Below are 12990 nucleotides of genomic sequence, written 5' to 3' on the forward strand. Positions count from 1 at the left end.
GGGAACTGCAGCTGTGACGTCATTGTTCTCACAGGTTCTGTGCATTGCCAGTTTTCACGACGACAGAAGGGTTGCGTTTTCAAAAGATTGCACTCTGGAACCTGGTTTCAAAAGCTTGGGTTTTCAGGCCCCCTGTACTGTTGTCTTGTGAAAAAAACACTAAACCACAACAAAACTTGCTAACAGCAATGCTTGGTTAATTTGTGTCTTTGGCTGGGCCAAAAATGAATTATTTTTATGAATACTGAATGTTTCTCATGGAATACTCTGGTTCATATAGTCATGAAAAACCTGAAAAGTCATGGACATCAAATAATAGCAATCTCCAGGTCTAGAGAAGTTTTGGAAAAACAAACAAACCAAGAAAGTTTTGTAAAAATTTTGGAAATTTGCTGATAAAATACCTGGAATAAAGAGTATACTAATTTTGTGGGAAAGGGGAATACATTCAAAGTGGTAGCATTTCATCCCGTTATACTGACAATAACCATATATGACATGCCTGTATAGAAAATGTATTTTATTTGTTTATTTAACCTTTATTTGACCAGGAATAGTCCCACTGAGATTCAGAATGCAGAAATCAAGGGAGTCCTGGCCAAGACAGCAACACACAGAATTTCACACAAAAGAACAAGCATCAACTGATATACACATGGGCGCTTGTATGTGTGCATGTGGTCTTATGCAAGAGTGAAAAATGTTCTAGCTAGGTATCCGGAAATTGAGGAACTATGCTTAAAATCTGCAAATAATGAGCATAACAATAAGCAGAAAAGCCAGGGTTTCAAAGGGTGACAAGCAGTGCTATGCCATTTAGGACTACCATCAACTAAATGTTGACAGTGAAAGTTTTAGCTCTTACTTTGTAGCATTTAGGGACATTCTCCGTCATTCGCTTGGGAGTTCAATTCATAAAGCCTCTTTCAACTAAGGATGAAGCAGTCTGCCCCCACCAGAGCCACACAACATGACACAGAACAAAAAGAAAAGAAACATCTTCATTGAATGGGAACCTCAAACCATTGTTTAGCTCCCCTGAGACCACTTGACTGTTAGGAGAGAGGAAGACACATTAAAGAGGGAAAACAGCTCTTAAAGTTTCTGAAACTTTCTCAGGGACTGCTGAAGATGCTGACATTGTTTAGACCTGCCACTTGGTGTCTGAGGTGGCGTTTGGGAATATTAAGGGGCAAAAGCAGAGGTGATGTCCTTAAATGCACCATGGCATTTAATTGATGACACATGCGGCAGCTGTATGCTAGAGGGCTTACATCTGCTTTTAGTGGTGCATGTAAAAACTTCCTTCATACACTGGCACCGTCTCAGTTTCATCATAACAGGAAATTATAAAATGGTGTACGGTGTTTTCCCTAGAGCACGGGTGCCAAACTAAAACCCTGTGGGCCAGAAGCAGCCCGCCACTTTGCACACATACTATTGCTTCACTTGTGAAGGCGAAGAAGTGCCAGGAGTAGGGCTGTGCGATCTGACGAAATATATCATCTAATGATAAAAAAAATGTCTATAGTTTCATATTATGCCATATTGTTCATTTTGTCTATGACAGCTGATAACGCTCTGCATTTGTAAGCGTGGCCGATGGGCCTCTACACAATGCACTGCACCAAAACTAAGAAATATGGAGGAGCTAGAAAGTTATACTGAATGTGGGGATTCAGCACAAGACACTGACACACACAAACCAGTGCTTTTGCCGAGCTCCAGACTGTAACTATTAAGCCACATTTTGTGACCAGAGAGCACCAGTGCAACTTGGAAATCTTTGCAATCTCTGAACTGTAGAGCTGTAAGTTTGTTTCCAGCTCGCAGTGGATAAATCCTCATTCCATGGTTAACGTTAAACTTTCTGCTAATGCTGACGTCCAACTGTTAACTGGTGGCTTCAAGTCTACAGCAAAAACACTGTCACTTTGGGCCTGAGACGAGCCGGGTCCTTCAAAATAAAAGCACCACGGGTTTTGCTTTTATTTGTTTAATTATGACAATATTTTATTTAACTTTACTATAACAGTACTTTATCTTCATACATACTTACTCCCAATAATGACATTAAATCACCAAAAGTTATAAATGCATCCTCTTGTTGACTTATTTGTTGTGATAATGCATTGCAAGCAGGCCTCATTCATCATAAGGGCAGTGGTTTAATTTTCAGCATAAAGCATATCAGTATCTCCTGCAAACTTGCCAATACATTCTTCTCTGCCTGCTGAGCGCAATTTGATCCGTCTTCAATCTATATTCTGCTATTCTTCATGCTGTATCGATTCCCTCTCATCAATATTTCAACCTGAGGGGGCTGCTGCTTTTTTTCCAAACCCTGCTTTTGATTTAACAAGAGATATTCCTTTGATGTTGAAATCATAAACTCCAACTTACCTCTGAAATTACGGCTTGGAAGTGTCTTCTGCCTCAGTGTTCAATAATGTTGGCCTGCTTGTTTAGATTACATCATTTTAAGATTGACGGCAATTTAAATAAATGATAAAATCATGCTTGGTTTGTTTGCTCCAGAGTGAGCGTGTGTGGTTTTGCTATGCTATGACTGTTTCATGCTATGTGTGATGTTTACAGTTTGTGTTTTCTTGCCAGATCCTCTGTCAATGAGCCCACAGAAAGCCCTGGAGACCATTGGGGCCAATCTGCAGAAGCAATATGAAAACTGGCAGCCCAGGGTGAGTGGGTTCACCTGAACCAGCCTCCCTCCTGTTCTTGCGTGTTCTTATAATGATACAGTCATCACATACACTTAGTCTCGCCATAATATGATACACACAGTGTTGAATCAAATAAGGCTTCCAATAAAACACTTAGAAATTAAATCAAATGAATTGTAGGCAGTCCTGGACTCGACCTCGGTTGTATCAAAGTATTACTGATCGCTTTTTTGGCATCCATTAAGTCATTCTCATGTGTTTTCTAAGATGTTTCAGAAGTTCTTTTATAGATGTTGGCAGGTATTTCAAGTATCTAGAATGTCTTTTAGGTTTTGCCAACTCTGTGAACCTTACTAATGTTAGTTACCCCTCCTAGATCTGTATCAGAAAGGGCTTTTAACACAGTGGCATCTATTGATTCGAACCATGTTTTTTTTGAGTATCACTTTAAAGACATCGGTTTCTACTCTCTGATGTGTTCAAGTGTGGCAAGCACAATCCTGTACAGATCAATCTAAGGTGACACTGTTGGCAGATGAAACATAGTGATGTATGTGAGAATGAAAATATGGTTAATGCGGCTGTTGGGGTGACTCTGTGGCTCCAAATTCACTATAAGGCTTGGGTGGTATCACGGTATTACCTCATACCAAAGTATTTAGACATTCCGAAGGTATGTTTTTCAATACTTTTATAAATACAGGTACTCCTCTTTCTATTAAACTCATTGTGTCTAGTGCACAGCACGCACCACCAGAGCTCAGTCTCTGGTCTCTACTGAGAAGACTTTGGGGAATAACAGCATTTTCTTTTTTTACATCTTATTTGGTGAATTATGGATTTATCTCAACTAAACTGGAGCTGGTGATTTTAAGAACAGTGGACTTACTAACTAGATTACTAGCAAGAGTAACCAAGATGGTTTTGGTGAGTTTTTTGTTTCTGTCAGGTTTGAGTGAAGCGTGTTTTATGGTAAGTTAACAAGGCAACTAAGCCTCTTCAGTCTTCTGCAACCGAGAGAAAGCTGAGTTCAAAAGGTGTACAGTTGTATGTCTCTGTTTAATAAGGAAAATAACTGTTAGAGTATTACTTTTCTTAACATCTTGTGGGTTCCTATTGTGGGTTCCTATTAAGTCTGAAAAGCTGAAAGTAGGTAGTGCACTCGCGGTTGGTATGGTGAGGTATGAAATATTACATAATGCACATGCCTATTCGCTGTTTACGTTTAGTGATGATTTGAATATGTGGTATGTGTGAATGGTTTTGTTGTAGATATCCCATCTTGTCAGATCCTAATACACTTCTTGTACGCACAGTGCCAACAAAACACCCACATGCCCTTGACAGTGATTCATATTTTTTTTTTTAAAACAAATGCCGCATGTCTTTTTATAAATTCAGCTGTTTAGTTTGTGTGTGTACATGCATCCTTGGCTCCTAGCTGTAAGCCAGCTCAGTGTTTTCCCAGAGGCTGCTAGACCTGTTGTCATCCCAAAGCAGCCCTGCGTGCCTCTTAGCATCATAGCCTTGGTGCTGGAGCAGATGGCAAGGGCAGACCTCCCCTCTTAAAAACACTCATCAGAACACTCCATCTACAAGATAATCGAAGGTCTAGGAGAAACAGAAAGGGAGAGTAAATGATTAGAGAAGGAGCTGAAGGAAGACCAAATAGTGCTCTGACACCTTGACACTGTTTGCACAGAGAGAACAGGGAACGAGGGAGAGAATGTAACTGTACTCCAGCAACAGGAAATCTGATATTTGCATCCGACTGTCCAAAGTGTAAGAGGCCAGTGTTTAGACAGCTCTCTATCATGTACTTTCATTCTGAGATGTCAGACTGTTGGATGTCATTGTTGTGCTGTGTGCTGATTAAAAGACGATCTACCCCACAGGAAATTTAGAAAGCAATTTAGACATCTATCACTCACTCACTCTATCACTGTTTTTTCTCTGACAGAAAACTTTTTTTGTCTTTTAAATGTTTACTGGAATTTACTGACATTATTCCCCTGATACAATGATGCGCAGAAAAACAAAACAAAAAATACAACCCCTTATCACCAGCAAATCACAGAGATGCCGATTTGCACAGGACTAATATAGTCCCCTGACCTCTGTGTTTGCCGTGATATGGTTGGTAATTTGCGTTGGAATTTTCACTTTACAAGTTAAGGACATGGCTGATTTGCACGTGATTAAAATCACAGACGTCCTCTGCAATTATTATAAATTACTTGAGGTCCTAACATAATACTAGTCCTGTGGAAAAAGGCTTTAGGCTACTTTTAAAGTTGTCAGAACATGACATAATGATAAATACCAGTTCAGCTAATTTGCATAAATCAAATCATCTGGTTTAAGCTAGTACACCGGACCAGCAACACCGGGGGATCAACCCACTCTACTCTGTGCCATGGCATTGTGCTAAATAACCAAACACATATATTTAAAAGCACGGTCCAACTCGAAAAGTAGAAAATCTGTTTGTGGTGGCAGGTATTTTAATTGCGAAGTGCCGCCACAAATACATAAATATGTGGGAAACCCTGAGGGTACGTGAATTAGATAACCTGCCACTTTAACTGCAGAATAAAGTATCACCAAGGTAACCAACACAGACATAGACTTGGCAGCTGTGGAGCCTGCTCTCTTAAAACACTGCACAGGGCAAGATACACAACACTACGTTTCTAGGCAACGCTTGTTGACATCCTCCTTTAAGCAGAGAGTTACAATCAGTGAGTTTTGTGGCTTAAGATGATGACACTGCATGATAGCTGGTCCTGGACCAATATTTTGACCGTCTTCCTCATACTTTTCTCTTTTCCTCTTGCTTTGTCAAATATGTTTTCTGTGGAAAACGATGGGGAAAAAGAAGCAAACACTTGAAATCTGATCCTGAGCGGTCGGCCTGTGTTGCATTTGCAGATATTGGATTTGAATTGCATTTCAAACCACCAGCGAATATGTTTTAAATCCGGTCAGGAAGAATTGGATTTGCCTCTTTTTTTTTTCCGTTGAGACTATGTAACAAAATGTGTGTTTGGTAGATTTGTGGTTTCAACTGTCTGGGTGAACATGGCCTCTGAGGGACAGGGTGAGGGGGAAGCCAGCCAGAAGCTGAAAAGAGATGAGTTAGCGAGGCCAACTGGGGTGCAATAGTGGCTAGTTAGTTGCCTCAGCATCAAAGCGGACATTATCTTGTTGTCATACTGCTAAGAACCAAAAATACATCATACAATGAGAATGTGACAAAATGTGTGGCTGTATGCTCAGTGGTACAGGACTAAATCACGACGTAAGAGGAGGTGGAGAAATAGACGTCCCAGGAGACAGTAGCTAAAGTAATGTCGGCCCGGCCTCGGTCGACCCCGGAGGTCAGCAGCAAATGGTGGTGGGAGTGCAGGAGGAGGAGTGGGAGGGTGAGAAAGCTGCTCCTTTTTTCAGCCTGAGGATTCGCAGCTCTGCAGCATCACACCACAGAGCAGCGTTCTCCAACACACCTTACATAAACTGATGACAAAGAAATCAGTTACACGTTTACGCTATTTATCTTCTTTGTCAACGTGGCAAGAAATCTTGTAATAAGTTTGTTTCGGATGGTTGGTAAACATTACACAGAGCGAATCTAACATCCATTTTATCACATTTTCTGTGCGTTGGTATGTGAGAGCGCTGTTGGTATCAGTGGAGCTGCCCAGAGAGTTTAGCTGTGCCAACCTGCCATCACGAATCCGTTTCTCTGTTTGCTTCTGTGCTCTTACATTAACTCTCATGGCCAGAAAACAGAGAGAGAAAAGCAAACACAGTCTTGGCTGCTGCCCACTCACTTTTCTCCACCAACACCACGTCGCACTCTTAAAAAAACACATCTCCTTCTCTCTCTGACCTTTTTTCATCATCGCTTTCCACTCCACATCAAAGTGATATTTCTTTCAATCAGGGCTTTTATGTTTCCATCCTCTTTACCTCTTCATCTTTTTTGTGTTTTTATCAGGGTGTCTGCAGGTCTTTAAAAAGAATGAAATGAAATGAAATTTTATTAATATCAGGCCCAAAAAGTCATTAATTAGTTGGAAATTTGAATTTGCGAGGGCTTGATTGCCATTAACATTTAATCTAATTTCAAGTATACACATTTTAGTTATTTTTTGTTAAAATAAGTCAAGCTCTTCTGCTTGTGAGCTCACATTTCTGATGTTTCAAATCTTTTGGGCTGCACCTAACAATTATTTTTTTGAATAATCAATTAATCTATCGTTTTTTTTTTTTATTGATCTAACTATTATTTTTTTTATTACTCGATTAATATAACAACAAATTTACCGAAAATAACATTTTAAAACTTGTCATTTATATTTCAATATTTTATTCAATCATCTTCAATCATGACAGCGTATACACTACAGGGCATTATTTCCCAACAAAAATAGCCCAGTCTTAACTGGTAATCTGTGTTACAGTCTGATATAAAGTCTCTCCAAAATGAAATTAATGCAAGAGCTTGTTCCAAGGAATGTAGTGCAATCTACATTTAACAATCCAACATCAAAATAAATAAAACAATGTAAAATTCAAGTCACTTTTAGGAGGAGTAACAAAACAGTTACTCTTTGTTACAGTAACAAACCTCAAATCTAGCAGTCCAACAAAACATCTTACAGTAAAATCAGTGCAATTTGAAAATCACTCTAACTTTTCTCTAACAGAAATAATTATAACTAGTAGATTCTTTCTGCATCAATATAGTCCAGCCGTAACGGGGCCTTAGGTGCGTTTCACACAGCGCACGTCAGGAGCGGGAGACCTCAGCCTTGTGGAGCAGCAGCGTGTTTCATGCGTGTGGTGTTCACACATGCAGCGTTTTTGCTACGTCGCTGCTGCGTCGCTGCCTGCTGCTATAAGTGTTGTATTTCTGTTTTTACATGCACAAATTCCACTCATTTATGAAGTTGTGCAAGCTCCTGCACAGCTGACAACCTGGTCCTGTAAATGTTTCAAAGTAAAATGCATTGTATGAGCAACTAATGGTATTCTGTCCACAGAGACGCTGTCAGAGGGTTTTTGTTTTGAAAGGGAAGCGAGGACGTTGAAGTAAAACAGCTGTCTTTGTATTTCTTTTACTCTCTGTTCTTGCTGACAAACGCGTGCGCTGCACGTAAAAAAACGGTGAGCCAAAGTTTCTCTAGATGTCCTGCAGCTGACACGCAGCTTCCCTTTCAAAACAAAAGCCCTCTGACAGTGCTTTTAAATACAGAAATACACACTTATAGCAGCAGGCAGCGACGCAGCAGCTACATTACAACAACACTGTATGTGTGAACACCACACACATGAAACACGCTGCTGCTCAGCGATGCTGACGTCTCACGCTTATGATGCGCACTGTGTGAAACGGGCCTTACATCCACCTTGCAACGCATCGACGCACATTACGTAAATGGACGTATTTACGTAATTGATTACGTCGATGCGTCGCCCCAGCCCTACACATCTTAAAACCTACCATCTGTCCGTCCATTTTTCCATTCCTCAGCTGGGGTCAGGTCACGTCCATTCAAAACTTGGACTTAAGCTCAACTCAAATCACAAATTTAATGACTTTTGAATCCATCCATGCATTTTCATCCGCTTATGTTTGGCCAGGTCGCAGTGGCGGCAGGCTGAGCAAAGTACTCAAGATGTCCCTCTCCCCAGCGCCACTTCAATGCCTGATGAGATATACAACCCCGTCCTGCCATTTCAGGGTCAGCCTCAGGGCCTCTGACCAGTCGAATATGCCCAGGAGACTATGACTGATGGCGCCCAGGAGGCATCCTAGTCAGATGCCTGAACCACCTCAACTCACCCCTTTAGATACCAAGCAACGTGTGAGCTCCTCACTGTCTCTCTAAGGCTTGTTGTTGGTGTCCTTATCTTACCCACAAACTCCCAGCATTCTCAGTCCCTCTCACACTTGTGCAGTTCTTTCTGTTGTACAATACCTTCAGTGTGTATATTCTTCATCATCATCAGTTTATTTGTCAGCTGTCTTTGTTGTTGAGCTTCTTCCACAGACAGTGTTTTTCTCTCTGCTGTCTGAGCTTTTATTGAGTGTGGCTGTATTTTGTTATATTCTAGCCGAGACTGGATTCAACTGCTTTTTTCCCCCCACACAGACACATTGAGTGGCCAGAAGTTATTGAGATACCTTACTTGGCTTTCAGTTTCTCTTTGAGCTCTCCCTCTCAACATGCCTCCTCTGCTCTCCAATTCTCTTTCAAGCTTCTCTTGTTCTTTTTCGTTTTCTCTCCGCATGTCACCCTTTTTTGTGTCTCTTTCTCTTTTTGTCCTTTGTAGCATGTTTGCAAATAGAGTCTGAAATTCTCCCCTCTTGACTTGCTAGATGTTTGCTAGTCATTGAGATGAAAAGCAGCGCTCTTGTCTTGTCAGAGGTTTTTTTTTTTTTAAGTCATGCAGTACTTGCTGAACATGTTGCAGCTGCCAAACACGTTTACAGCAAATCTCCGGCCAGTGAAACAGTCAGTTCTCCTTTGGTCTGTCTCTCTCTCCATCTTGGTGGTGTCCTCCATGTCTCTCCTGCCTGACTGTGAACCCCTGCTGTCCACTTCACTAACTGCCTCTGCATTATGTATCAGTGAGCTGCAGCTCAAACATTTTGAGGTTTTCTCTCATCACCCTGGAAACACCAAATTGCATAGCAGAGGACGAGTACGAGTGAAGAATTTCTGTGTAGTCACTAACAATGCAACCTACGATTTAAGATGACATAATGTTACATTTCTCTGTTATGCTCTGGGATACTGACTAATGATTTTGCTCACAAAGTTCATCATGAGGAGTAGTCGGGTAGCAGGTGCATAATGTCTGCTGTGGCTCTACAGGGAGCTTTATAAAATCTGAAAACACAACTCTCATCATGTAATCAAGGTTATCTCACATTAGACTGTTACATTTTTAATGGAACATCTGAGTTTCAAACTGGGGTTGGGAGATTTAAAACACATTTACCAGTCAAAATGTCTACAGTACAAAAGGTCTACACAGAATACCCAAGCTTGTATTTTGTAGTGTGAAATGCGCAGGCTGAACAGTGTTATCAGACAGTTTTCTCCAGCCTTGACTGCCAGAGGGGTCACTTCTTTCAGCCCATGTTTTTATTAAGGGAGATATAGTGTGAAACTACAAGTAGAAAAAAAGATGAAACATTAATTAGCGTCCTCCACTGAGCAGAAAGCAACATGCAAACACTTCGATTCGGCAAGGGAATTTCCAGCAGTGACACACCCGTGTGACTAGAGGCAACCGCCCTGACCTGTCTAGCAGAGTTTGTGAAAATGGCTTCACCACTCATTGAAAACATGCAAAGTGCACTGCTGTCTAGCACAGGGGTCTTCAATGTTTTTTAGGCCAAGGAGCACTGAGCTGAAAGAGAGAGGGAGCAGGGATCCCCTGCTATAGAACTGAGATGCATATAAAACTGAGTCTTCATAATGTGTTGGGTGGCCACTTTATTTACTATCAAAGTTCACCTAAAACACAAGAAACTTGTGCTCACTATCAAAATAATGTTTTATTGTTATTTTGACTTGTCATCAAGTTTGATATTTTCGTGAAATTTATTTTTTAAATATTTGTTTTCCAGTGGTGGGTGGCGTTGTGGGGTACTGTCATGTATTAATGTGTTTGTTGTTAATTATCTATGTGAAAATATAAAAAAGTTGGGGAAAAAAAGGAAAAGGAGGGTGGCCATACCATAAAACTTTAAGTATAAGCCTTTTTATAGAAGTTCTTTAGATCTATAAAAATTCTTTTATGACTAAAACTTCTAAAAAAAAATAAACAAAAACATATTTTGACCACCCATGCTAGACCCATGGTTTATTATGTTAGGAAATAACCCTTTATTTTCCAACTTTGACAGTCTGGCAAAAATGGAAATTGACCCAACTCTAGATCTCGATGAAAATGTGGCATAAATAAAGGAATACTAATACGCTGTACGATAGCCATTTGTAAAAATAGTACTGATTTTATTTTGAATAGATATCGCAGCAAAGGTGAGTGTACTGTTGCCTTTTAGTGAGATGTGCCAGTTTTACATAACAGAAGAATTTCCCATGCCCGTCCCCGCTGACAGAGATAATGATCATTGGTTGAAGTCTCTGAATCAGGTGGAAAAAAAAAATCATGTGAGGATAATAACAACAATCCGAAGCATGTGAGGAGAATAACAATGTGCGGTCTTGTGCTGCTGCCAGCAATAGGGAAATGTGGTTTGGTCACATCTCGTGTGCCAGCGTGTGCTGACAAAGCAAGCACACTCAGAGTGGGAGTGAGTGGCACACACTGCCATCAGATTGAAATTAAAAGTGAAAAAAGATTGGCAAATAGACGCGGATCATTTTCACACATTCGGATTTCTACTCTGAATTTTGGAAAACAGATAGTTTGGCTTATTCAGTCAAAATAAGTTGACCCTTTGCTGGCTTTGCTGGTTGTAGAGCATAACACTTCCAACTCAGTAACCAGCAGCACGCCACCCACTGCATTTTTCCCTCTAGGGACCCCTCACAGCTGCCAAATCAGTTGAATCTCATTTGAATTTAATTGACAAGCAGTGCGAGCGGGAAGCTGCGGAGTGAATAACGCCATGCGGAAACCGTCTTAATGGTCTCCCCTTGCTGCTCCTCATGCACTCAGTCCAATAGGAGCCACAGAGAAAACCATTAGCCCACTGGAAGACTTATGGACGTCCCACCAGCACATCTATAAACAATGAGCCTTTGAGGAGGGCTGCAGGTCATGGCTGCCAGATGCTGGGGGCATATGAGAGGCAGCTTATTGATCAGCTCTCTCACTGCTGCTGATCACCTCGTAAATATCTCACCAAACTATAGAGAAGAGACCTCAAGCCATCCCGTCTTGGTTGTTAGATGGAGATGAACTCCTGTTTATGTTGAGATGATGCAGGATTGTTATTGTTGTTATAGAGATACACGCTCTGCTAAGCTCGGGGGTTGTGACCCAAAATGGTTCGCAGGTTTTGTTGCAACATGTCCTCATGTGAGCGTAGCAGAAAGTGAGTTTCATTGATCAGACCTTATCTCATATTCTTTTTGAAGTGCTGTGTGCTCTCGTTAGCTGAGAGCTAAAGGGAGAGATTCTCCATCCTCTTCCGATGAAGAGAAGGAGAGAAACTTTGAGAAGTAAAACATGCATTTATCTTTTCAAAGTATTTTAGTTGTGTGTGAAACGTGCATGATCAGACCTCCAGAACTGACATGTGTGGGTTATTGTACACATTGGGTCTTGACAACATACATAATCACTATTCTAATGATGTCACAGTGTTTTATTTTTTTTTGTCCTATATAGTTTTAGCAGGACCACCTGTCCCTTATGTCTCCATAGCTGAATGCTGCATGACGAGTAGGGCTGTGATGGTTTGTGTATTTGTACCAAACGTCACAGTCTGGGTGATGCATGAAATGCCACTTTCGTGTGATAGATTTGTTAGTTGCAGCCAAAAGTATTTTAAAAAAAAATTCATAAGATTGTCCAGAGTTTTTGCCCAAGTATAATTTGACAAAAAAATGTTCCTTATTTCTTTGATAATCTCTTGTTAATATGGACAGAGCAGTGGGCAGTCCCAAAAAATATGAAAGTGATCTGCCATTAGCTTACCACACAGCCTTCAGCATTCCTTTCGCCCCTGGGAACCCTGTTTTATGAATTTCAGTTTTAGAGTCACAAAATATCATATAATATTTTTCCAACAGAACTCCTCAGATATCTCCAGGTCCCCTTTCCTACTCCCATTGTTGCTTGACCTGGACAGTGGAATCATGTTTGGAGTTGTGTAATCTATTATAAATATGTTATGCAAGATATTTGTTATCTTTACTCTTATATACATCCGTAAATATATCAATCAAATTGAGTTCACTGCCCTCTCTTCATCCGATTTCTGTCATAAAATAGTCTCTTACCTGGAGATATTGAAAGACTGTTAAAAGAATCAAGGTCACTGCCACTAGTTATAGTGCAGTAAGCTGTTCCATCATTATGTGCCCATTGTTTAGATCCCTTATCTAGACCACAACGTTTAAACTCTGGATTGTGCGTGTTTATAGATCTACCCTTTTTAAACCACTTAAAAAAAAAAAGTCATGGAATCAGGATAAAGTTTTGGAAAAAAAAATTAATTGGTAAAGAGGTTTGGCAATACTGTTAAAAACATGACATTTTCTACTCAACATTTTTAATATAGTGATTAAATAAATCTTACATGGAACAAGCCGCG

The 12990-nt window shown here is 40.4% G+C and overlaps 1 protein-coding gene across 4 annotated transcripts in view; it reads left to right on the forward strand.

The window, feature by feature from the left end:
- Positions 1-12990, forward strand: part of rptor (regulatory associated protein of MTOR, complex 1) — a 256587-nt gene that overhangs the window by 30953 nt on the left and 212644 nt on the right. For all 4 annotated transcript variants that reach the window (XM_042484972.2, XM_088075352.1, XM_088075351.1 and 1 more), the window contains exon 4: positions 2617-2699. In XM_042484972.2, coding sequence (XP_042340906.1) covers positions 2617-2699 — 83 coding nt within the window. The remainder of the gene's footprint in view (positions 1-2616; positions 2700-12990) is intronic.

This window comes from Plectropomus leopardus, chromosome 3, assembly GCF_026936395.1.
Source record: "Plectropomus leopardus strain MGB_pleo_1.0 chromosome 3, ASM2693639v1, whole genome shotgun sequence".
Classification (NCBI taxonomy): Eukaryota; Metazoa; Chordata; class Actinopteri; order Perciformes; family Serranidae; genus Plectropomus; species Plectropomus leopardus.